The sequence below is a fragment of the Fundulus heteroclitus genome, chromosome 2 (genome assembly GCF_011125445.2).
Source record: "Fundulus heteroclitus isolate FHET01 chromosome 2, MU-UCD_Fhet_4.1, whole genome shotgun sequence".
Taxonomy (NCBI): domain Eukaryota; kingdom Metazoa; phylum Chordata; class Actinopteri; order Cyprinodontiformes; family Fundulidae; genus Fundulus; species Fundulus heteroclitus.
In genome coordinates, this window is record NC_046362.1 from 16,092,757 (window position 1) to 16,118,610 (window position 25,854).

The 25,854-nt window shown below is 41.0% G+C and overlaps 1 protein-coding gene across 1 annotated transcript in view; it reads left to right on the plus strand.

Moving 5' to 3' along the window:
* Positions 1-22,361, plus strand: part of megf11 (multiple EGF-like-domains 11) — a 171,360-nt gene extending 148,999 nt beyond the window's left edge. The window contains 11 exon segments of the mRNA XM_036149265.1: positions 2,086-2,220; positions 8,799-8,927; positions 10,232-10,360; positions 11,006-11,134; positions 11,253-11,381; positions 11,543-11,779; positions 13,185-13,354; positions 13,475-13,538; positions 18,643-18,687; positions 19,326-19,532; positions 20,660-22,361. Of these exon segments, the coding sequence (XP_036005158.1) occupies positions 2,086-2,220; positions 8,799-8,927; positions 10,232-10,360; positions 11,006-11,134; positions 11,253-11,381; positions 11,543-11,779; positions 13,185-13,354; positions 13,475-13,538; positions 18,643-18,687; positions 19,326-19,532; positions 20,660-20,835 (1,550 nt within the window). The 3' untranslated portion in view covers positions 20,836-22,361.
* Positions 22,362-25,854: the final 3,493 nt, after the last annotated feature.

A 25,854-nucleotide genomic window follows, 5' to 3' on the forward strand; every position in this document is an offset into this window, starting at 1 on the left:
ATGTGTTGTTGTGTGTGAACGTGTGTTTGCCCCTCGAGCGAAATAATCACTCATACAAATTCAATATTTACACAAGTAATTTACTCATCAGGTAAAAAGATTACAACTCACAGTTTGTGTGTGTGTGTATGTGTGTGTGTCTGCTTGTTGTAATTTCATTCGAGACATCGCATGCCAGAGTTTGGTTATATGGATTACACCTGGTGCCTGGAATACTTTACAATTAACACCTGCTGGGTTGTCACATCGTTACTGTGACTTCTTTATCACTTTCTAAAAGATCTCTATTTAGCTAATTGTCCCTTGAGAACATCTGCGCTGGAGGAAGGACTATCTCCAAATCACGTATAAAAAGGGCAACATACAGTGCCTTGCAAGAATATTCAGACCTCCTGAACTTGTTGGAAATTGTATCACGTTAAAATCACAACGTGAAATGTGTTTTTAATTGGAAAGAAAAAGAAATCTGTTTTTGTTGTTTCATATGCAACACTATTGACTCTCTTAACTCTGATAGCCCTCAATAAAATCGAGTACAACGTGCCGCCTTCAGAAGTCACCGGATTAGGAAAGAGAGCTGACCTACGTACCATTTAATTTCATTATAAAGTTGTTCTGTGGAGACCTCAGAAAACAAACAGTGTCTTTAACACCAAGGAACACATCAGGCAGGTCAGGGATAAAGCTGTGGAGAAGAGTTACATTATAAGTCAGCATCCCAATGTTTACAACATCTACACCAGTGTTGACTCAATCTATCATCTCAAAATGTTTGTCGGAGTAGCAAAGCGACCGAGGCATGGCCTTCATCGGTGGACGACAAGCCCAGCAAGGAGAACGTTAATCAGAGAGGCATTCAAGAGGCCAACTCTGGAGGAGCTGCAGAGATTCATAGCTCAGGGTAGAGAATCCGTTGGCAGTACAACTTTGCCTGGTTGGAGCTACCAATCTGATTTTAATGCAAGAGTGACAAGAAGAAAGTCTCTGTTGAAAGAAAGCCATAAGAAATCTATATTAAAGTTTGCCACAATGCATTAAAAGGGACATGGCAAACCTGCTGAAGAAGGTACTCTGGTTTGATAATCTCAAAATTAAACTTTTTGGTGTAGTAGGCAATATGCTGTGTGCAGAGAGAATAACGCCCAGAACATATTCATAAATTATCCCCAGGGTGAAATATGGCAGTGGCAGCATCAAACTGTGGGGAGGGTTTTCTTTAGTGACCTTCAGCAACCCTAAACATGCAGCCAAAGTTATAGTGAAGAATAGTTTAGATTAAAGCATAATTGTGTGTTCGAATAAGTGATAGTCCAAACTTCAGTTTATTTGGGAATCTAAGAAAATTGCTGATCATAGGCATTCTTCACCTAATCTGACTGACTGGTACCTCAAAAGACTTACAGCTGTAACCGCAGCTGAGCTGGTTCTTTAGAATAGTTTTCAGACAAGGTGGCTGAAAACAAATGATCATATAATTTTTATTTTATTTTTTTTATTAATGGAATGAGTGTCCTTTTCCTGTCTTCCTTTTACTTCACAGATATGTACTACCTACTACAAACTACTTGTAAATTTGTAGTGCCTCAGTGTGACAAAACCTAAAACTGTTCCAAGAGTGTAAACACTTTTGCAAGCCACTGTTACATTTAGTCTCGTCAGCTACAGTCACTTTTGTTTTCTATATTAGCAAAACAAGCTTTCATTAAACTATCTGGTTTCTATTCTTTCAGTAGATTTACCACACAGGGTTGTTTATGTTTCCCTGGCATTTTTAGATCATAAAGCAGCTTTCAACTCTTGACACAGAAAAAGATTTTTACATTTCTCTTAACTCCTACTATTCTGTCTGAGCCAGCAGATAAAACGCCGGTGATTACAATAATGACAGCTTTTCCTACTCTCGCCCTCCCCTCAGCACGCTCTCCTTGTCTCCTCTGCTTTTAATTCCTCCGGCGTTGATTTTTCTCTACTCCCTTGATCGCTCTTGTCATGCTGTGTCCAATAATTATATACCTCTTGTTCCATCAACATTGGTGACTGATTCCCTCTCCGCTCCTATCCCCCGCCACGCTCCGTTGGCTGCAGTCTGCTCTCCGGGGTTCTACGGGCACCGCTGCAGCCAGACGTGTCCGCAGTGTGTGCACAGCATTGGCCCGTGCCATCACGTCACCGGTCACTGTGAGTGCCTCTCTGGCTTCACGGGCTCCCTGTGCAACCAAGGCAAGTAGCCTACTAAACCCTACTCCTTTTCCTGCAGCTTCCCTCAAAGTTTTTAATTTGTTTTTTTTTTGTTTTCATTCTTTTAGCGCTTGAAGAAAAAAAGGTTTTTGCATAAACATACCGTATCTGATAGTTGTCTGCACAATCCACATAAGAATGGCTGTACAACAAAAAGGGGCCCGGTTTTGCAGGCAAAGAATGCGTGAATACATTTAGCAGAACCTCTCTCTGAGCTGCATGCAAAATCGTTTCATTAATACGCAAAGAGGAATCATGTGTACCGCCGTTCTTCTTGTAAAATGAATCTCAACGTCTATGTTCTGCATTGTTTTGGTGATGCTTGAATGTTGCAGAAAGATTGAGTTGATGATGTGGGGAAAAAAAAAGCACCTGAAATATTTTTTCTATTTGTTTTGCTGCCGTCTGTTACCTAAACGTGTTTTATTTTAATGTTAACCCTGTGTTAAAAAGGCTGGTTTTATTTTACAGATTTCCCATGTGGTCTAAAAAAGTACAGAATTTGATTTCAGTATTTTTCCAGCTCTGAATAAGTCTGGAAAAAAATAAGACAAAGGAAAAATATTTGGATTTTCTGAATTTCCTTGTTATTTCATTATCTGCACTTCCTTCCTTCCTTCCTTCCTTCCTTCCTTCCTTCCTTCCTTCCTTCCTTCCTTCCTTCCTTCCTTCCTTCCTTCCTTCCTTCCTTCCTTCCTTCCTTCCTTCCTTCCTTCCTTCCTTCCTTCCTTCCTTCCTTCTTTTCTTTGTTGCATATGTCCTTTCTTTATGATCATCCTTCTTGAGTCCTTCCTAACTTCTTTTCTCATATCCTTCACTTTGTTCTTTCCTGAATACAGAGGTGGGTAGAGAAGCCAAAATTATACTCAAGTAAGAGTAGCACTAATTCAACATATTTTTACTCAAATAGAAGTAAGAAGTAGTCGGCCAAGAAATTACTCAAGTAAGAGTAAAAAAAAAAGTATTCAGTAAGAATACGCAATTACCCCACTCAATTACTGAGTAACTAATCATAACAACCGATTTTTTTAATATTTAAAATGTATGTAATCAGACAGACAAATATATAAGGTTTGTGCAAATTCTGGTATATTAAAGATTAAATGGAAGGAAAAAATTAAATAACATAATTTCAAAATAACAAATTCAGGTAGAATAAACCACTCGAGTTCAGATCAGGTGGGCCGTTACTCCCAACCATGCCCTTTCAGGTCTAACTGTCATTGCCCATGTGAGCGTTAAAGTCCCCCAGCAAAACAAGGGAGTCCCCAGGAGGGGAACTCTCCAGTATCCCCTCCAAGGACTCCAAAAAGGGTGGGTAATCCAAATTGCTGTTTGCATAAGCACAAACAACAGTCAGGACCCGTCCCCCCACACATATGCGGAGGGAGGCCACCCTCTCGTTCACCAGGGTAAACCCCAACATACAGGCACCAAGATGAGGGGCAAGAAGTATGCCCACTCCAGCTCGGCGCCTCTCACCAGGGGCAACTCCAGAGTGGAAGAATGTCCAGCCCCTCTCAAGGAGACTGGTTCCAGAGCCAGAGCCATGCTTCGAGGTGAGTCTGACTATCTCTATCCGGAACCTCTCAACCTCGTCAGTAGCTCAGGCTCTTTCCCCACCAGAGAGGTGACATTCCACGTCCCAAGAGCCAGCTTCTGCAGCCGAGGATCGGAACGCCAAGGTCCCCGCCGTTGCCTGCCACCCATTTCACAACACACCCCACCCCTTTGGCCCCTCCTACAGATGGTGAGCCTATTGGAAGGGGGACCCATGTCTCCTCTTCGGGCTGTGCCCAGCCGGCCTCCATGGGTAAAAGCCCAGCCACCAGGCCAACATGCCCCACCTCCAGGCCTGGCTCCGGAGTGGGGCACGAGATGAGGATCAGTACCTCCAAATCCGAGACCATGGTCTTGAGCCAGAAAAGGGTAGAGTGCCTTCTCTGGGTTGGGGAGGATGTGCTGCCCCTAGTGGAGGAGTTCAAGTATCTTGGGGTCTTGTTCACGAATGAGGGGAAGATGGAGCGGGAGATCGACAGGCGGATTGGTGCAGCGTCTGCTGTGAAGCGGGCGCTGTACCGATCCGTTGTGGTGAAGAGAGAGCTGAGCCAAAAGGCGAAGCTCTCGATTTACTGGTCGATCTACGTTCCTACCCTCATCTATGGTCACGAGCTTTGGGTCGTGACCGAAAAAACGAGATCATGGATACAAGCAGCCGAAATGAGTTTTCTCCGTAGTGTGTCTGGGCTCTCCCTTAGAGATAGGGTGAGGAGCTCAGTCATCAGGGGAGGACTTAGAGTAGAGCCACGTCGAGAGGAGCCAGTTGAGGTGGCTCGGGCATCTGGTCAGGATGCCTCGTGGACGCCTCCCTGGTGAGGTGTTCCTGGAACGTCCCACCGGGAGGAGGCCCATGGGAGGACCCAGGACACGCTGGAGGGACTATGTCTCCCGGCTGGCCTGGGAACGCCTTGGGATTCCTCCTGAGGAGCTGGCCCAAGTAGCCGGGGAGAGGGACGTCTGGGCCTCCCTACTGAAGCTGCTACCCCCACGACCCGACCCCGGATAAGCGGAAGAGGATGGATGGATGGATGGATGGATGGATGGATGGATGGATGGATGGATGGATGGATGGATGGATGGAGGTAGAAGAAACACTTTTGTAAATAATTTGTTTTTCAACATTAAACTTAAATGCAACACTTACAGCAGTTAATGTAATTTATACAGTATGTTAGAACAGTGCAAAGTACTTCCATTGACAATATTCACTGTTTACTGTACGTTCATTTGACCTGCAGTTGGCTCTATCATCTAAGCAGATAGAAAATAACATTAAAATAACAAAGCTTGTGTACAAATAAGAAGTCTCACTTTAACATAGGTTTTTGTCTCTCTGGTCCATTTTTGGCCTAAACAAGTATGTCCTTTGTTTATAAAGTCACTCGCAGCAGGTAGAGTAGCCAGAAATGTTACTCAAGTAAGAGCAACAATACTTGAGTGATATAGTTTAGATTAAAATATGTTTTAATCTAAACCATAATAATAGTACAGTGCAGTAAAACTACTCCTAAAAGTAGTCTTTGTGTCTTTCCTTCTGACGTTCTCCTTGTCCATGCCTCCATTTCTGCTTTGTGCCCTTTTGGCCTTTCTTATTTTGTCCTCCTTTCTTCCTTCCTGCATCCTTTCTTATGTGTTGCACCTAATATTTCCTTTCTTTTGTTTCTCGTGTGCTTGTTTTCTGTCTTTCTTTCCAGGTGACCTGCCTCCTCTCTTTCTTGTTCTGCCCCCTACAATCTGCCCTGTACTCCTGCCTGGTGTCCTACTTCATATGCCCCTTCTTCTGTCCTGTACATTTTTTTCCCCTGCATTTTCTGTGTCGCTAGAAAACCTCTCACTTGAACTTTTTCACTTTTCCTAATGTTTGAACCACAAATTTGAAACTTTATTGTATATGGGCAAGTAAAGTATAAATGAGAAAAGCAGCCAAGATGCTCATGGTAAGTCTGGAGGAGCTGCAGAGATCCACAGTTGGATAATATGTTGACAGGACATTTATTTGTCATCACCTCTACAAATTTGACTTTTATGGAACAATGACAATAAGAAAGCTATTCCTGAAAGAAAACCAGAGGGAGAAAAATTGCCAGAAAGGGACACAGCAAATGTGGAAGAAGGTGTTCTGTTCTGATCGGATAAGACCTAAATTGAACTTTTTGGCTTGCTCATAAAACATTCTGAGTGGAGACAAATTAACACTACACTGCACCCTGGACACACCATACCCACTTTGAAAATGGTGGTAGCATCATGCAGAGAGGTTTAATTTCTTCAGCAGGGACAGGGAATATGAACAACATTAAAAAGAAAGTTTATAGAACTCAATACAAGCAGGGTTTCCACCCACTCTTCAATAGTCTAGAAAAGTATGGAGTTTGCTTTTATCATCAATCTGCTTTTAACATAACTGAGTAAGGAATAATGTTTAGTTTTCCAGACCCTTTTCATCGTTATATTTCTTAAAGGAATAATGCTTAATATGTGTAATATAATGTTTTATATTGCTTTACCTAGGCACACGTTAAATTAGACCTTTTACCAATTAGTTTTTTTGTTTTTTTCACTTTCTGACTTAATGCACTTCTTCTTTCAGCTTTTCCCTTTTCAGGGTTCACAATAGCAAGCCATTTTTCTCCATCTAAACCATCTTTTCTTCTCTCACCAGCTGACTTCACGTTCTTCTTTCACTCCATCCACAAATCTTCTCTTTGGTCTTCCTCAAGGCCTCCTCCTGGTAGCGGTGTTCCTTTGTTTCTTTGGCTGGGTCTAAAACTATAAGCCCTAAAACCACTGTTTTTAGGAAGTTACCAAAGTTAATGTGGGCTTTAAATAACTGAGGAGTTTTCATTCCTTATTTGGTAACTCCAGGGGCCATAGATTTTGAACTGGTCTAAGTAAAAAAAAAAAAAAAAAGAATTTGGGAAACTTTCAAGTTATATCACTGAGTATTAATGTAGGTTCCGGACTAATACTTTGTACACCAATGTCCAAAATTTTTATGATAAAATTCTGAATTAGGGCGTGCTTTGGTGGTGCAGTGGTTAGCGCACACGACCCATGTACGGAGGCCTTAGTCCTCGACGCGGCCGACCTGGGTTTGACCCTGACCTGTGGTCCTTTGCCACATGTCTCTCCCCTTTCCTGTCAGCCCACTGTATGAAAAGCAAGCCACTAATGCTGTAAAAACCTCAAACTTATGCAAAAATTATGAATTGAAATCTAGACATTTAAGCCTAGAAGAGTATGAAACTGTTTTTCATGAAACATGTGTACAAACCCAGCAGCTACTGGGCAGTGCTGGGAAGAAAACCAGTTGGAGGCTGCCAAAGTTTTGAGAGCGGGTCTGATGTTCACCTTTATCAGGGGAACAACTTTAAACATACAGATGGAGATGCACTATAATTATTTAGGTTAAAACATGCTCATGTGCTATAATGGTCTAGTCAAAGCCCAGGCCTACGTCTGCTTAAAAACTTGAAGACTGATTTTCACAGATGCTCTCCATCCAACATGACTGAGCTTGAGCCATTTTGCAACAAATAGGCGCCACACTTCTCAATCTTTTCTTGGGAAAAGATTTTAAAAAACACACATCATCTTATTTAAATATCCCCATTTATGCAATATTTTAAAATCTCTTACTTGAAATCCCAATTAAAACCGTTATCGAGCATTGATACTTCTGCAAGGCACTGTATTTAGCATTGAAAGAATGGAATGGAAACATTACTCTTGTTTTGTTCTTGTCACCCCTCTGCCCATCTTTTAAACAAAAGTTTCACCTGTTTAAAATAAGCTTAAGTTTGTTTACTCCATCTCTTCGGTGGTTTCCCGTTGGTCAACATATGAATCAAAATGAGCATTAGAAAAGAATTCATAGAGTTGTGCCGCAGATTTTCTGCTTCTAATAATTTACCTTTTTTTTTTTTTAAATAAATGCAGAAAGCCACGGAGGATTGTCTTGAATTCTCTTTCATGGCTTTAAGCAGTATCTTATAAATAAAAGTTTAAAAGCTTAGCTGAAGGAAGAGAAGTGAGTAAAGATGAGAGCTGGCCCTAATTTGTCATGACTATAATTACTATTGAGCAGGCGTTGGGCGTCGAGGGACGGAGGTGGCCGACAACATGCATGTTCTCCTCCTTGTGTTGAGCCCCACTGGCACCCTCACTTGTCCTTTGTCCAGCGCGCAGAGTCCCAGCCTAATGAAGCTCTCCTAGTGAGCTGAGGTTTGAAATCCCCCAAAAGCAGCATGGGGGAGTCAACCTCATGGCTTAATGACCACCTGCTTGAAGGAGCTTGAAAGAGCTCTCGAGAAGAGGGGGAAGCCAGTTGAAATGCAATCATTAAAATCGCCCCACATGAAAATGAGTCCAACCCCGCTCTTCCTCAGTCAGCCACCTTTTCAGATATTTCTAACACTGGGCTATTCTCTTTATACGAGACCTTTGATCTATCTTCTGGTGCTGCAGCTCCCTGATCCTGATGCTCAGATGCACCTCGGTACGATTTGTCTCCCCCCCCCCCCCCCCCCCCCCACCCACTCCCCCCCAAAAAAAAAGACAATAGAGGTTTCACTGAAAATTATATTTTTTATAGAATAGTGCCAGAGTGCATTGAAATATTAATTTCATAAAATATTTATACAGTGGTCTGTGTACACGGTCTATTTTAATTCTGTGGCGCATCACTCATTCCTCTCTAGTGGGTAGAAATAGGGCAGTTCTGCCACAGGAGGCAGTGATTAACTCCTCCTTTTGTCTAAACAGATCAGTTCACTTCATGTCCACTCAAATAGAACAATATCCTGCATTAGAGGGAATGTTCTCCTGAGCTGCCACAGAGTGCCTTTGTTTTTGCACACCTGCTCTCAGTAAAGTGCTCAGATTTCATGTCGTGGTGTTGATGCCTTTTTTTTTAACCGATCTTTGACGTTAGCGATCCCATTAGGTTCAGGGTGGCTTTGCAGATCAATTTGTTTTTCATTTTGCTTTTTGTTTCGCAGTTTGTCCGAGCGGCAGGTACGGCAGGGCTTGCACCGAGATCTGCCTCTGTACCAACAACGGCACCTGCAACCCCATCGACGGCTCCTGCCAGTGTTTCCCCGGCTGGACGGGACACGATTGCTCGCAGGGTACAACTTCGCTGGAACTCCTATTCATTTTCGTTTCCCAGTTTTCCACATTTCTTCTCTTCTCATCGTCCATCTCCCGCTCTTATTTTCCCTCATATGGTTTAATTCATACACATTAGTCATCTTCATGACCCTACGCATCCACAAGTAATGCCCTTGGCTCCAGATGATGTAAAACTCATAGCTGGCTTAAATGGTTGTTGTAATACATTATGCTCTTTGATTTACTGCACCTCAGGCCAAAGATCATTAAGGCAACTTTGAGCCGGCACACCATGGGAAACAGATATGTATTGTGTGTGTGCATGTGGCTCTCAAAAGTCTAGACACACCCCTGTTAAAGTGCCAGGCGTTTGTGATGCAAAAATAAGACCATGATAAATCTTTTCAAAACTTTTTCCATGTATAATGTAACATTCATCCAGTACAATTCAGGTTAAAATTATTTTTGAGAAATAAAAGAGCTGCAATAACCCGGTTACACAAATGTGAACGTGCTTAAACCACCGCTTTGTTGAAGCCCCTTTTTAAATAATGTTTTAGCATTCAGTCTTCTTGGGTTCACACCTGCCACTGATATAGTCCATTTGTTCAACTTTTCCTGACATTTGTTTATTTGCATCCTTCAGCTAAAGCCACAGTTTGCAGACAGGTTACAAAGTGTCAGACTGATTTAACTGTACAAATGTATCTTTCAGAACAAAAAAAATAAATGCACAGCTTTACACACTTGACACAGGAAATTAAGTATTGGAAAACAAGAGCTTTCCAAAAACACTGCTCATATCTCCAAAACGCATGAAAATATGAGACTGAAACTGGTCAGGAAGGCTGCAAAGAGGTTGACAGTAACAATTTGATGCACACGTTTCCCACAAGTTCCAGTTGTACTCTACATCTGTCTACACCAAGCTCAATTTCTGTTCTCCACATGTCTGGACTAAGGAGTAGAGTCTCAAGACAGACTTATTTTCTTCCAAAAATAAATATTCAAGCTTGGCCAAAACCCCCTAAACCTTGTGGATGGAAACAGTCTAGTATAACCTTTCAGCCAGCTGACTGGTGGTGTGCGGCAACAGTGTGGGAGGGGCAGAGAAAGATCAGCTTACCTGTGTCAGGCAAAACCCATGCCCACTTAACGTCTGCTTGTTAATACAGGATTTTTCAGAACATACAGTGAAATATATTTCACAAGTGTGTAGGGACGGTCCCAACTTTCATGTGTTTGGTTCTTCATGCATGCATGTTTTAGGGTACGACACAGAGTGTGATCTTGAGCTTGACTGTGTCTCTGGCATCTGCAGCCTGTCCCTCTGGGCATTGGGGTCCTGATTGTCTCAACTCGTGTAACTGTCACAACGGAGCCCAGTGCAGTGCCTATGACGGGGAGTGCAGGTGCAGCCCTGGCTGGACTGGTCTCTACTGCACACAGCGTGAGTTTCTCCCCACCCGCAGAAACAGGATGCACAGTGTCATCTACTGGCTGCGCTGTAGAACTGCAGTAGATTCCATCGAGGCATGCTTTCCAGTCTCGAGGCTAATGTATGATGTGAAGTTTCCATTTTCAGTTTTTTTTTTTCTTTTAGGAAAAGCAACATCAAAACAAGATAATGGTCACTTCATCATTTTTGCTCATAATACATTCCAGTCATCTACTCACTGATAGTGCAGCTCATCAGCTTCAGTCCTGTAATTTAAATGCCATTATCCGGAACCCTAAGGGTTTATCCCGAGTTGTTTGTATAGTCCGGCTCATTCTATTGTGCATGATAAGAAACAGTGTGTTGACTGTTTTCCTTCTTGTCACACAACATTCCCAGTTGTGCTGTTCCTTTTATACAACAAAAAGTTATGTTCAGAGCATAACTGGATTTTCTGCTGAAGCAGGAAATCTTCCATTTCCATTTATTCACAGGGTCCCTTATTGAGTATGCTGTGGAGACATTGAATTGTATTGATTTCCCTGTTCCCTGGTGAAATGACCTTGACTCTTTACATTGTCTTCCACTCTCTTTTTGCTCCCCCCTTCCCCCCCCCACTCCACCCCATCCAAACATTATATACATCTCCATCCCCAGGTTGTCCTTCAGGGTTCTACGGAAAAGACTGCGCCGAAGTCTGCCGCTGCCAGAACGGCGCGGACTGCGACCACGTCACGGGCCAGTGTGTTTGCCGAACGGGCTTCATTGGGACAGGCTGCGAGCAGAGTTGAGTGGGCCCAGCACGTTTTATCGCTGTGCAGAATTACCCTGTGGATGTGTTTGGCTTCTGCACACTAAGTGCTTTAATTTGATAAATGTAGTAATGTACTCCTCTGCCATGCAGAGTGTCCTGCTGGTACATTTGGCTACGGCTGCCAGCAGCTATGCGAGTGCCTGAACAATGCTACCTGTGACTATGTGACTGGAACGTGCTACTGTAGCCCCGGGTATAAAGGCATCCGCTGTGATCAAGGTGACTGAGCTGTTTCCAGAAGGTTTTGTTTTAATCATTATTTTTTTTTTATTAACAAGCCTTTATTTATACAGAAGTTCTCATTTACGAGAAAGATCTGTTGTTGGTCTACATTTATGCGATCATATATAGGTCCCTGACTGTCTTTGTGTTTTGTGTAGCAGCTCTGATGATGGAAGAGCTAAACCCATACACCAAGATTAGCCCAGCGCGTGGTTCAGAGCGCCAGTCAGCGGGGGCTGTCATGGGCATCATCTTCCTCCTCCTCATCCTCATGGCCATGCTTAGTGTGTTTGTGTGGTACAGACAGAGGCAGAGGGACAAGGGCCAGGAGATCCAGCCCAGTGTGTCCTACTCACAGGCAATGCACATTAACAACACTGACTATTCTCTTTCTGGTAAGATTTTTCAAGTATTTCCCTTATATGGATAAATGTATAGTTTTATGTCATGTATAGTGTGTGATGCATATATAAATATACAGTGTCTTGCGAAAGTATCTACCTTTTTCATATTTTGTCAAGTGTCACAAACTGTTGTATTTTATTGGGACTGTATGTGATAGAACAACAAAACATAACAAAAAAAATGGAGGGGAAGGTAGAGAAGTCACCTAAAACACCTGCGTTTGGTTTAATCGCAGTAAAAGCACAGCCGGAGTCCTCACGGGTTTATCAAAGAACATCAGTGAATGAAATAGCATCACAAAAGACCAAGCAGACATGGTCAGGAAGAAAGTTGTGAAGGAGTTTAAAGCAGAGTTAGGTTATAAAACGATATTCCAAGCCTTGAACAACTCACAGAGTGCCATCCAAGCTGTGGTCGGAATATGGAAAGAGTGTGGCACAACCGCAAAGCCACCGGATACATGGCAGCCCACGTAAACTGACCGGCTGGGTAAGGTCAACATTAATCAGAGAATTGATCAGAGCCAAGTGTGTCATGGTAAATCTGGATGAGCTGTAGAGGTCAATAGCTAAGGAGGGAATCTCTAATGAGAGGATAGTTTTTAGTTGTGCACTTCACAAATCCAGCCTTTCTTGTTCGGTTGTGCCTAGATGCAAAGCATTATGTGTTGTGGAAAACAAACACTGCACATCAACGTGGAATACTATTTCACAGCCTATGGTGGTGGCAGCATCATGCTGCGGGGATGATTTTCTTTAGCAGGGATGGCAGAAATGATCAGAAATGATAAATGGGTGATGGTAAATACAGGGCAATCCCAAAATAAAGCCTGTTAGCAGCTATAAAATGCTTGAGATGGGGACTGACTTTCACCTTACTATAGGACGCACATCCCAAACACACAGTCAGAGCTACAGCAGAATGAAAACTCATTTGTTGGAATGGCAAAGTCAGGCCTACGTCCAATTGAGAATTTGGAGCATTTAAAAATTGATATATTCACAGCTGCTCTCCATTCAATCTGACTGAGCTTGGCCTATTTTGCCAAGAAGAATGGTCAAATATTTTATCCTCTAGATGTGGCAATTCTAGAGAAAGCTGCTACTACAAAGTATGAACTCGGGGAGACTGAATTCAAATTTAGGCCATACTTTTCAGATAAAAAAAATAAAAATAAGAAAAAAACCCAGTATACTTCTTTCACTTCAGAAAAATATATCACTTTGTGTTTGTATATCACACTCTATGAACCAGATGATATAAATTAATGTTGTTGTTTTAATATGACAAAATGTGAAAGACTTTTAGAAGTAAGAATACTATTGCAAAAATACTGCATTAAGTTGTCATGGACTTACATCTTTCTTTTAAACGTTTCATCCTGTTGACTTGTAGAGTGTGGCAGTACTGTTGCGATGAGGACCAGCGCCTCAGAGATCAGTCAGAACCAGAACAGCACCAGCAGCACTGGCCAATGCTTCTCCAACCCCAGCTACCCCACCGTGGCTCAGTGCAATGTAGTCTCAACCATCTCCAGCAACCTGGATGGGACCTTGACACTCAAAGTACGAGCTTTCAACATATATATGCAACGGGACCATTCTTTTTTTTTTTCTTTTTTTTTTTTTTTACTGTACTCAATACCATGTTGCAGCTTTATTCATGCTATATTCTTCTTTTTGCAGTCAAGTACCCTGAAGAGCCGAAATGGCTCAGAATGGAGAGCCTTCTGCAACCTTAATGACATAGGTCAGTCATCCTCTCACTTACTATGTCACACCACATGGAGACTGAATTTGGATTTAGGAGCAATAAATGAGCAAAACTGTCGAATCAAGGGCAAAGACGTGTGTGTCATTAAAGCAGACCTCTCAATGGCGGAAGCTTGCTGTGAATGAAGATGAAGCTGGGGTTTCTTGTTAAACATAACCTTTGCTCTTATTTTGATAAGATATGCAGGTAGGACAGGGGGAGAAATCGGAGTGGAGATGAATAAGGGTCACTATGAGCTCATTAGTCCTCCTTTACTCCCCCCAGTGACCATGATGGCTTACATTGGGTCAAACGCTGCGCACTTAGGATATTAATTATAAAAAAGCCAACAGAAAAAGTGTGACTTTTTTTTTTTTATTCAGCAGAGTAGTCTAATATAAATGGCCCAGGAGAACACATTTAGCTGTAGCTGTAATGATAAAGAAGTGTTTATCCGTCTAGCGTAACATTCAACTAGATGGAATTGATGTGCATGCAGGGGTGGGTAAACGAGCCAGAAATTGTTCTCAAGTAAGAGTAACTCAATAGATCTTTATCCAAGTAAAAGTAAAAAAAAAAAAAAGAAGAAAAGAGCAAAAAGGCTACTCAAGTACTGAGTAACTGTTGACCAGTTCTATCTGTGGGTTAGAATCAATTTCAGTCCATTCATTATATGACTTGTTGACACTTAGTAAAAAAAAGTTTGTATTGGAAAAATGTACTCGGGAACAATCATGGCATGGAAACTGAGGGAGAAACTACCCATCATTCTTATTAGGCCAGCGCCGTTTCGAAACTACTGTACTAATAGGAGCAAAATAGAAAAAAAGGTTTTCCACACTTCATGGATGTTTAAAAGTACAGCTGAATTGGTGAATATTCTGGTTTATATCCTTTTTTTCTTTTTTTTTTTTTTAACGTGTCCTGTCTGACAGTGTAGCATTAAGAATTGCTGTCTTAATGCCGAAGTGAGCCCAACAAATTTTACTTTCAAAAGTGGAGCATTGCTGCTTTCGCCATAGTGCTCCGCTTGATTTATATGTGCATAAAGCTTTATTAGATTTAGTCTGGGACTATTACATGTTCAATGGACACAAAAGCTGGAGGGCAGGAGAGAGAGAGAAAAAAGAAGAGAAAAAGATGAGACAAAATGCTAAAAGGGAGAAAAGGAGACAAAAATAGGGGAGAGGAAAAGGAGAGAACAACATAACATCTTGGTTTATATTCTAAATATTAGATCAAATTATTAGACTCAAACAACTGATATAATTTAAATCTAATAATTGCGGCCATAATTCAGTAGTCGTTTTTATAAGATTGCAGCAGCAATAGGAATAATTGTTACTTTTCAGATTTCAGTTAAAAAAATTAGATCATACTTTGTCAGGATTGTGTAAGACCATGATGCCTTTACCAAAAGTCATCATACCCAAAGAACCCCATATCAGGCAAACCTGCTCAATCTTTAAGTCATTCCTCTCCTGTTAACATGGTGAATTTAGGGTTATTTTGCTGATAAATGTGACTTTTCTTTCTTTTGTGGTATAGTTCAGTGAGTTCATACAAAAGAAAATTAGGTATTGCTGGGTAATTCTAAATTTACTGTTATATAACCATTTATGGTTAGCTCCCCTAGCCTGTGTGCAGCAGAATTAGTCCCACTGTATTTCAATGCAAATATCAATGCAATATATCAGTAAAATTGATCAACATATGTCATGCAAACCAATTAGTTACTCTACTTATTTGCAGAATAGTGTTCAGTTCTTCTTATGTAACCTGACTCTCGCCAGATGGATTTTGTTCTGCAGAGCTCCACACATCCATCTGGGATCGCTCCACTGGAGAATTAATATTCGGTAGATTGAACAACACTTATGAAGTAGCAGCATTAATGTTAGTCGCCTCTCTGATACGTCACATCTACAAAAATCCCGCACGGCGATCCTGATTGGCTCGTCCATTTTATGTGGCGTTGGAATCCCTCCCAATGGCAGCGAATCCAGATGGATGTGTGGAGGCGTGTGGAGCTCGGCGGAGCGACATGCGTCTGGCGAGAGTCAGGTTACTCCTTATGGTGGCCAAGTGAAAACTGAACCAAGTGGGCGATGTCACAAATCACTTGATGTTACTTTTTTTCTTTACCTTTTTTTTCTGTGCTACTTTTTGGAGCTATTTTATTTACATATCCTATAGCGATCTTAGATTTCAGGTGTTTGGACAGAATCAATTTACAGTCATAACATTTGTCTTTTGTAATTGTTGTGGTCTTAAATAACTTATCAATTATTTAAATTAACATTCCCCTGTACAAAACAACAGATCACAGATTCTACCATGTCATCATTACTTTAAAGAAGATAACACAAAAAAATTAAAGGTTAAATGCCTTGTATTCATGGGAACTATTTAAAATCCTTGCATTTAAAGAGGTCGTTCTTTCTTTTTAACAGTACTGTACATCATCATTGCCAGTCTGATGGACATCTACAACTTTTTTTTTTCCCCCAGCGTCCTTCAGAGGTCTCCTTTGCTTGTGAGATAATAGAATCCCTCAAACACATGTTTGAAGATCAAACTGTGATAGATCGCTGTTCCTTAATTAAAACTCCCGGACTGCTCAATCCTGATTGTCATTCCACACGTTCCTGTGATATCACCTTTAAATAAACTGATAGTGATAAATTTTCACACGTTTTCCCACAACCAGGAAGTTGGATAATTTACATTATTCATTTGATATATTATAGGTAGGCAGAACTTTAAAATATTTTAGAGGGGTTGACATAATTACCATAAACATACATTTAATAGAATTTAAAGGCTTTATAAAACTATTTAAAAACTTTTCCTTTTCAGTTTTGTTAAGGCTTGACACTGATGATGCTTGTATTTAAGTCCATGTTTGAAATATGTAAAAGAAACCATGAAAGGCAATGAGCACAAGGTAGCAGAGAATGCAGCCAAATGTTAAACAGGAGGGAAGGTGTCTAGCACAACGCAACAAACTCAGGCACCAATGCTTGGCACAATGGCTAACCAAGAAGACAGTATAAAAAGTGACATTTTCAGCCCCCGAGTGAGTTTATACGGCAAAAATTTATACAGCAATTTGTCCAGTGCGAAGAAAAAGTAAAGTCAGGAGAAATGCTGTCTGAGAGCTTGGAGATCTGATCATTGCTTCTCTTCGGCAGATTTAAAAGTCCACTAAGGTCAGCGTATTGTGCCTGGAGTTCCCCACAGTGACAGGAATTGCAATTAAAAAACTAAAGTTCTGTCAGGATTCAAGTCGACTGAAATCCCGCTCTAGTTCGGACCAGCAGTGTTGCACTGATGCACACAAGCATCACCACATTTCCCCCATCAACTCCCTTACCAGAATACTTTCTATCTATGATTTGTGCACAGATATAAAGACATCACTTGAAGCTGGTGCTACAGAGGTGGTTGGAAGTGAAATTAAAATATGAAAAATATGTTGTGTTTTTCATTTGGCTCAGACACTGGGAGAAAATGACTCTGTGCTGCAGCGTATCACTGAAGATAAACATACAGGAGGAACGTTTTGAGAGAGACGACTTAATAATTAAATCTGCAGATGTCAGCAGAAATTTTGTGACATTTTCTTAACTGGGGAACGACATGTTTACAATTGTCTCCATGGTAATATTAGCCACTCTACCTTACAAGATTTTGGCAATTTTTTTTCTGAACTCTGGCTTGGTCGTTCCAAAACTTTGATTTTTGTTGTATGAAGTCAGTCGTGTGTGTAGGTTTAAGCCGGGCATACACTATATGAGTTTTTGCCCTTTTTGGGCCGATTCTTCAGTCGTGCAAGAATTTTTTTGGATCGGGCCGAGTTTCTGCGGCATCGTGCATCCTGCATCCTGCATCCTGCATCGTGTAGTATACAGAGGTTACTGAGGGGCGATTAGCCTGTCACGACCACCTCCCGATCAGGAATCAAACCATTAGATGAAAATCAAACATGTTTTATATTCAGTCGGCCCTCGTGAGTGATCGTAAGTGCAAGCAGAGCTACGAGCTTCTATGAGCCGATTTCCCCCAACCTCGCACACTGCACATGTGCAAACAAGGAAATTCTTCTTCGTCTTCTCAGACGAAAACATAGGAGTAGAATTGCCAAGGCAGCGTGTTTCATTTTAGTGAGCTTCATATTTAACAGTGAGCATTGACACTTCCGTCTTTTTCTCCTTCTACTGTTTACATTTGGTTTCCGGGTAGACGAGTCCGACAAGCGCCATCTCTCTACGGGGCTGAGTCTGACGTGTGGTTTTTAGACGTACAGTATATGCCCGGCTTTAGATGTACGGCTGGACTCAGGGTAATCCCTCATAATCCTTAGCTTTGTAGCGGACCCCTTGGACCTTTGGGTCAAAGCCAACTGGTCTCTGAAACTGTTCGGAATTTTATCCTCCTCGACATAAACTCACAGCTCCATCTGAAGAAAACCAACCCCAGAGAATGATGCTGCCACCACCGTGTTTGACTCTGGGCATGGTGGTCCTTTGGTGATGTGCAGGGCCAAACATACTTCTTGGAATGGTAGCACAAACCTTCACATTAACACTCTTTCTCACAAGGTCCTCGGAGACCTCAGCCAACCTCAGCTGTTTTCTTTTAAATAACGCGCCTCTGTCCCAAACCCTTAAAAACTTTTTAGCTTTGACATACAGAGAATACAGGAGTTAGTTGTTGTCACATGTAAAACAAAACCTGTTGCTGTCCACCTCTGGGACGGCCTCCCCATACAGATTATATCCCAGCAGCTCAATAATTTTAATAATAATAATCTAGCTTTATTAAATGTCAGTTTCAGGGCTGTCTGCGTTGTGCCATGGTTAATAAATGAAGCTGTGGAACTTTGTATATACTTTTCCTGACTGATACGTTTGTACAGTGAGCTCATTTTGATCCTTTGTAATGTTTGTAAACTTTGACTTTAGTAAAAGGATGCAAAAAAAAAGGGAAGTCGGGGAAATCCAAACAAGTTGATTTTATTCAAAATGAGCAGACTGAAAGTTGAAACTGAATCTGTTTTTTGTATAAACTGATTGCTTTTCCTCTTTCAATTTTTCAGAGGTTCAACAGAGTGAGGCACAGCCACAAAGAGCATCAAGAAAAGGTAAGCAGATAGCTTTAGGGTTGTGTGTTTTTTAAAGTTTATGTGCCAGTGGATTCCGATTCGGCTTTTAATACGAACTTAGTAAATCTTTTCACGCTTTACAGCGGATGCACCGGTTTTCCAATTTCGATTGTCTTTCGGATATTAATTTCACAGCCGCACAATGTCACATCTGTGTTTTTTCCTGTGATTTATACGAGAATTCTCTGCAGTCTGGACAGGATGGTGGTGGGCTGAGCTTTTATCCCAATAGTAATTGCTTTCCATGGCTTGCTGCCTGATACGTCATTTTGTCTTCAGCGCTGGGCAGTCGATGGAGAATGTAAGGGACCCAGGGGTGTGAAGAGGGCTCTGCTGCGGCCTCTAATGAGGCCTCTTATCAGATTGATGAGACTGTTATAGATGAGATGAGCTTTCCACTCTTTTGCCTTTGTACTCTTATTACTATATACCACCATTAGTCACCTGTCGCAGACAAAGAAATTCAGCCCTAGAATGGCAACAAGCTTCATTGCCATTCTCTTCGCCATTCTCCAATATCGGCTTAAATTCATGTATTAATGCCACCATTATGAGTCTGTGACAATCGCTTCATCTTTTATGATGCCGCATAAATCCTTGTCTTGCGGCAACTGCAGATTACATAAAGACCTCCATGTGCAACAACAGCTCCTGCTCCCTGAGTAGTGATAATCCATACGCCACAATCAGAGACCCACCCGGGCTAGCGTGCAAGCACACAGAGAGCAGCTATGTGGAGATGAAGTCCCCCTCCCACCGTGAAGTCCCCTTCGGAGGCACCGCGACTCTCCTGGCCACTGTGAGCAGGAACGTCTACGACGCGGGTGAGTTTGCTGTGCTTAGAGGCATTGAGCTCTCGTTTGCAGCGAGCACAGACACTTCAGATGTGACCTTTGATTTTGCTCTACTGCTGTGCTCTCATCATTTTAAGATTTGAACTCCCTATCCCCTTCTTATGGGAAAGTCTGTCCATCTTTATGCTATAGATGCACGAACAGATAGAAAGTGTTTTTTTTTTACCAGCCGTTAAAATCAACATTACTGACTTTGCCATTATGCCCCTGTTGAACTGAATCACTCGTAATGCTCGCACACTCAACCAATGGTCGGTTAAAAGTCAACGCAGTTATTTTGTGGGTGGAAAGCTAAATGGTTTACCTACTTGCTTAGATATTTTTTATGTTCACTTGCTATTAAGAAAACTTTTCCCTTTTTATTCTGTTTTTTTTTTGTATGTGTTTTGTACCTTTTACTACTAAATAGTAGATATTTGTTTGTATAATTTGGTTAATTGAATGTAAATTTAAATGTAGTGTACATTGATTTTTAGCAAATTCATAACACAAGTGTTGACTGTCTTGAGTGATCTTAAACCGGTATTAATCTGGGTAAAATCATTCCCTAAACCCGTGAAAAATTCATAATATCAATTTATGTTGATATATTGGTTCGTTTTAATTCCGTTTATTTATATAGTACCCTTAACATCTTAAAAAATGTCAACTCAAGGCATTTAACAAACAAATAATATTTATTTCCAGAAATAAAAAGAAAATTCAGTCAAATCATGTGAACAGCTTCGATGTTTAATCCATATATTCCAATTCAGTCATACATAAAAAACAGTGCAGTAAACCACAGTTTGTTATGGAAGTTGGTAAAAGCTTTTCTATCTATGGAAACCCCGCTGATTGCATTGAGTTACTGACTTAACAGCAATTCCCCATACTAAGCATGCCTTTGGTGACAATGGAAAGGGAAACTCCGTTTTAACAGGGTGGGTGTGGGCGACCGTCTGCCGTAACGGACTGGGGGTTGACAGGAAATCGTTAGCTTGAAGTGAGAATGGCTGGAAAATTTATATTAACATGGTTTCATCTGCTCTACCTTTTTCCTCAGCCTTACTAACGTACTTTTTTATCTACCTATCATCTTTTCCAAACTGTTGCAGAGCCCACCGTGAGTATCCTGCAGGGACCCAACGGGATGGCCACGGGTTTTTCCCAGGGTCCCTACGACCTTTCGTGCGGCAGCCACATCCCCAGCCACTACGACATTCTGCCAATGCGCCACAGTCCCACACATACACCCCCACCAGCCCCAGAAAGCCCCAGCTCCTTGCTTTAGAGCCAACATCCTCCACCTGGCCTGGACAACGTGCCGGCAAAGCGCAGGAAACCGACTTTCAGCCAATGGATCTCCGTTTGTCCCTGTATGTATTCGATTAGGTGCTAAGATTCTGAGATGGACAGACAGCCGCGACTCCCATTGGATCTCTTTGGCTCTCTTCCTGTGACCCTGAGGGAAAGTGAGGGGAGGTAAAAAAAAAGTGTCCCACACACCAGCCACTGTTCGCCCCTTTTGATTTTGCTATGGAGCTGACCACTCTAACCGCCGCCTGGCCTTTATATGGACCTCCTGGTGTGGAGCGGGGGTTGTTCCAAACACTGCTGAGAACAGGACACGTGGACTGAGTGGACAGTTTACTTACAGAGAGAGCTAGCCTCACACTTTTATCCCATCATATATGTTTATTATAGATGAGCAGCTGAGTATTTATTATGCCCCCCCCCCCAAACCGAAATTATTATCAGAGAGAGAGAGAGAGAGAGGTGAAACTCTGAAGGGAAGGGATGTTCCCCGGCAGCCTAAATGTTAGACATGAAGACGGGACTGTGAAACGAGTTGGAGCAAGCATGGGTAAAACAGAAAATTGTTGTGACGGTTCTTTATTCGTTGTTATCCAGTAATGACCACACACACACACACACACACACACACATACTACTAATGTAAGTTAAGTTTTGCTGTTAATGAGGACCGTGTGTATCTGGACATGTTTTCAGGTCGCCAGTGTTCATGTATTTATTACGTCTATTGAGACTTGCAGACACGGAATCGGTCCAACGTTTGACCTTTTTCTTCACATCGATCAAGTGCTCCAACCTTGTGTTGTTTTTTTTTTTCTTGAAAATGTCCTGGTTTCTATTTTAATGTTATTGGATGCTTTGATCCTTTATGTTTTGTATTTATAAAGCTCTTTGCTTTATGTGTTCATTTCTATTAATATTATTATTAATTATGTTTTTTATCAATGTGGTTATAATGATAAAAAAAAAAGATGAGCATGATCAGATAATGATACCCACCGATGTAGATAACACACAATTTATCTTCTTGTGAGATTAGCTGTGTCATTTTGTGAGCTGTTTTGAAGTCACTTAAAATATTCTCTCTGTCAAATTGTAGATTAAAAATAACTTTTCATCTGACCAATTTAAGACCCAAAAGAAATATGAAGGGGATTCATCGTGTGTGATAGAAATCCATTTCTAAAACTTCTTTTTGTTTTGCCATCGGACTAATTCATTCTTTTATCTAGTAGACTGAATTTGCTGGAATCCATTTCACTCTCTGTTGAAGCAATAACATGTTGACAATCGAGGCACAGGCAGCGTTTCTCCGTTGCCGGACATGATCGCAGCTTTGAGCAGTGTAGGTACGGTTGATCACACCTTACATGACTGTTTGTCCCTCTAGGACGTTTTTTTTTTTTTTTTTTTTTTTTTTCCCCAGTTGCTGTCACATAAATCTGGTTGTGGTTTTGGTACTTCAGTTTGTTTCCAATTAAATACCTCTTCTGTCACCAGAAACGTGTCTCACTCAGATTAATACACTGAATAAGAACGAATGAATTAGCCTGACAAATGTAGCTAATGTGCTGTTTTAGGTGCGGGAGCAAAGCCACGCCTCAGCCACGCCTTTAATCACTACTTGTAGCTGGCTCTCACATGCAGCGCACTTTGTCTTCTGATCCTCGACGCCATGTTCCCTCCCCCTCATCATTTCATCAACGCCTTATCTCTAACTCTTTTATTCTCTCAGCCTTATCCCGGCTCTACAAACTTTTTTTTTCTTTTCAACCGCTTCTCTCCATAATTCTTCATGACTTTTTTTCAACTCACAATTACCCCTTATCCCCTTATCAAACCTTGTTTCATTCCATTTTCCCAACCAGTCGTCATCCCCCTTATGATGCCTTTCCATCCCATTCATCCCCTTCTTTCTGCTGTTGGACCCATTTTCATTGAAATCAAATGTAGCTCTTGACCACCTTTTGTATACCTTGCCAGCCTCCACAACCCCTTTGACCTCTTTATAAAACACCCTTCGAAATTTTCTTTATAATCCCTTTCCATCCCACCCATTTTCCTAATCCTTCTTTACACCCCTATTTCCTCCTCTCCATTCTCCTCATCCCACTATTTTGACCCCGTTGTCCTTATCCTCACTACGAATCGTCTTGTTACTGAAAAGTGCTTTATAAATAAACTTGCCTTGCCTTGCCTTGTTCTCGTTCTTGTTTGCAACAGTCTATTGTCCAAATCCTCCTCATCGCTCTTTGTGGCTAATTTCATCACACCCATCATCCTCATCCTTCTTTATGACCATGCTCCATTGCGCTGACTCCATTCATCCCTCCTAAAAAGCTTTCTTTCCTTCTTCACTCTTCCAGCCTCTGTCATCCCACTACTCCGTGCCATCAATCTTTACTATTGCCCTTAAAATAGAAAACTTGAAATGAATCGCTTCAATTGGTAACACGTATTTCAATTAAGTTGATCCAACTTATTTCATTTAGTTTATAAGTTGTCAAGTTAAACCATTGTAAATAAATTAAGTTAGGCAAACTTAATCCAATTACTTGTTATTAATTGAAGCAGTTCGTTTAAGTTGTTTCAACTTTCATCTTTTTAGAGTCCACTTCATTGTCATCCCATTCCTTCTAACCGTCCTTATGACCCCTTTAACCACCACCTATCCACTTTTATGACTGTTTTTTTATCCCGCCAATCCTTCTTTCCAAACACTCTTCCCTCTCTATGAATCCCTTTCATTCCACTCAATATTCACATAGATATTGAGGGGCCTTTTCACCCCTTTCATCCTCCTCTTGACTTTTACAATCCCTCTGCAACCCTCGCTTCCCTCCCATTTCCCTATAGCCCCTTCATTCCTCTCTTTCTCTTCATAATTCCTTGTAATCCTCTTTATCATCTGTTTTTATTCTACTCATCCTCTTAATCAATATTGGCAATATTGGTTCAACCAAGATGCTCGCGATTCTTTGGTTTGTTTAGTGTTTTTGGGAGAGGAAAGGTATTGCCGAGGAGGGTCCAACGCTGCAATATTCAGATACAGGAACGTTCTATGGGACAACTTTAATTTAAATACACTTTATGAAGAGGAGACGGCCACACTGATTCAACTATTGCATCGAATGTATGTTGTGGAGCTTGTGATTGTATCCACTGCATTATGAAGGTGTTATTGCATTCTTTCGACCAACAACGTTAAAGTTTATTTGGATTTTTTTCTCACATTTTTATATATACTGCATCCCATTCACTGCTGCATTGTGCTGACACCGTCTGGGAATAAGGGCCCTTTCTTTAGCGCAATTTTACTGTGAGTTGCCAACAGACTGACAAAACAGTCTCTTTCTCCACAGTTTGAATCCACATTTGACCATTTAAACATGGCTATTGAAATACTGCATGAGTCATGTGTTATAGTTCATCTGAGGCTTTTTACATTTCAAGATTTTAAGGATCTGTAGGTGGCTTAATGTTTCATTTTGTGTGTGCGTGTGAGTTCTGAAGTGTAAAAGCTTGGCATTAAAATGGGTTTTGCAATCTTTTCTTTTCATCACTGCTGTAATGTAGAGAAACATCAAGGAGATTGTTGATTGTTGATCCGGGATTCCTCAGCAGTATGAAGGAGATTTCCTGAGTGCCACAAATTATGAAGATGCCTCTAACAGCAACCTCAGAGGGACTCCCCCACCAGAAAAAAAACTCTGAAGGGACAGAGAAAAAGATATAAAAAAGACAGCTTTGATATGAAATTCGGGAGAGATGTTTATTTCCGTTTGCTGAATAGAATATGGAAACAACCATGTCACCTTAAAAAAAAAGATTTCAGACTGGAAGCTGAGGAACAACTACATTGTGAAACTTTCATGGTCTGAGAGTTAAATTTATCACTTCTATTTTAGAACTAATGAAACTGAGCTGCCACTGCTTTTCAGCTTAGTCACTGCGAGAAAAAAAAAAACAAAGGAAATAAAAAAAATTAAATCTGATAGATTTTCTGAGCCAGTCTAGAACTCTCCAGGTTATTTCTCAATGAAGAACTTAGCCATATGTGTTGTTGCATAATGTGCGTTTTAATTCTCCATTACAAGGATTACCAGTTTGTCTGCGGCACACTGACATCTGTCTCCATCCGTACTGATCATCTCTTAATCCGTGTCATGTGGCGTTTGTCTGTTTTATTTATTTATTTATTTTACTGTAACATGTTCGCATCATCACCGAATCATCGGAAATCCTTATTTAGCGCAGCAGTTACATCAACCTGCCAGTAGATTGCAATAGGAGTTTATTGGATTTTTTTTATCACGCCACTTCTTTGATGCGCTTCCTATATTGGCTCTTTTCACACCTATTTTACTAAGCTGTCATTTCTTGAATAACTTTAGGTATGTTTCTCTTTGCTGCCGCTGCTATTGTGAGCCTTCCAGTGAAAAAGTTGAGCTTCAAGTCAACATTACACTTTGAATTAACAGGTATCCATTCTTCTTCATTTAGGGCCTGAAGACATTTCTCTGATGCCTGTCTGATGTAAGAGATGGGACTCAAACATCAGTGGGTTTTTAATGGGAAATGTATCCCAAGGTGTCACTGAAACTGAAGTGAGAGTATGGCATTTAAAGTAATAAAAACTTCCTGACTTGTTTTTTTTTTGGGTCTCCTATAATCCATCCGTCACAGCTTACTGTCTAGAGAGGAACAGAAATATGTAATAAAAAAAAATGTTTGAAAGACATTTGTTTATTGTATATGACAAACTCTTGGGAACTTCAGTACTTAATTCCTTCTAAGCAGACATCAAATAAAAAAGGGAAATATATGCGCTTGTCTTGCCAAAGTATTCATACACCTTAAACTTTTTAATCTTTTGATTTCATTTTGTTGCTTCGTCATGCCATTTTTGGGACTTAATGAGACAAACACAAAAAAGTGCGTAATTGTGTATTAAAAGGAAAGAACACAGGGTTTTCAAAGTTATTTAAAGAAATAA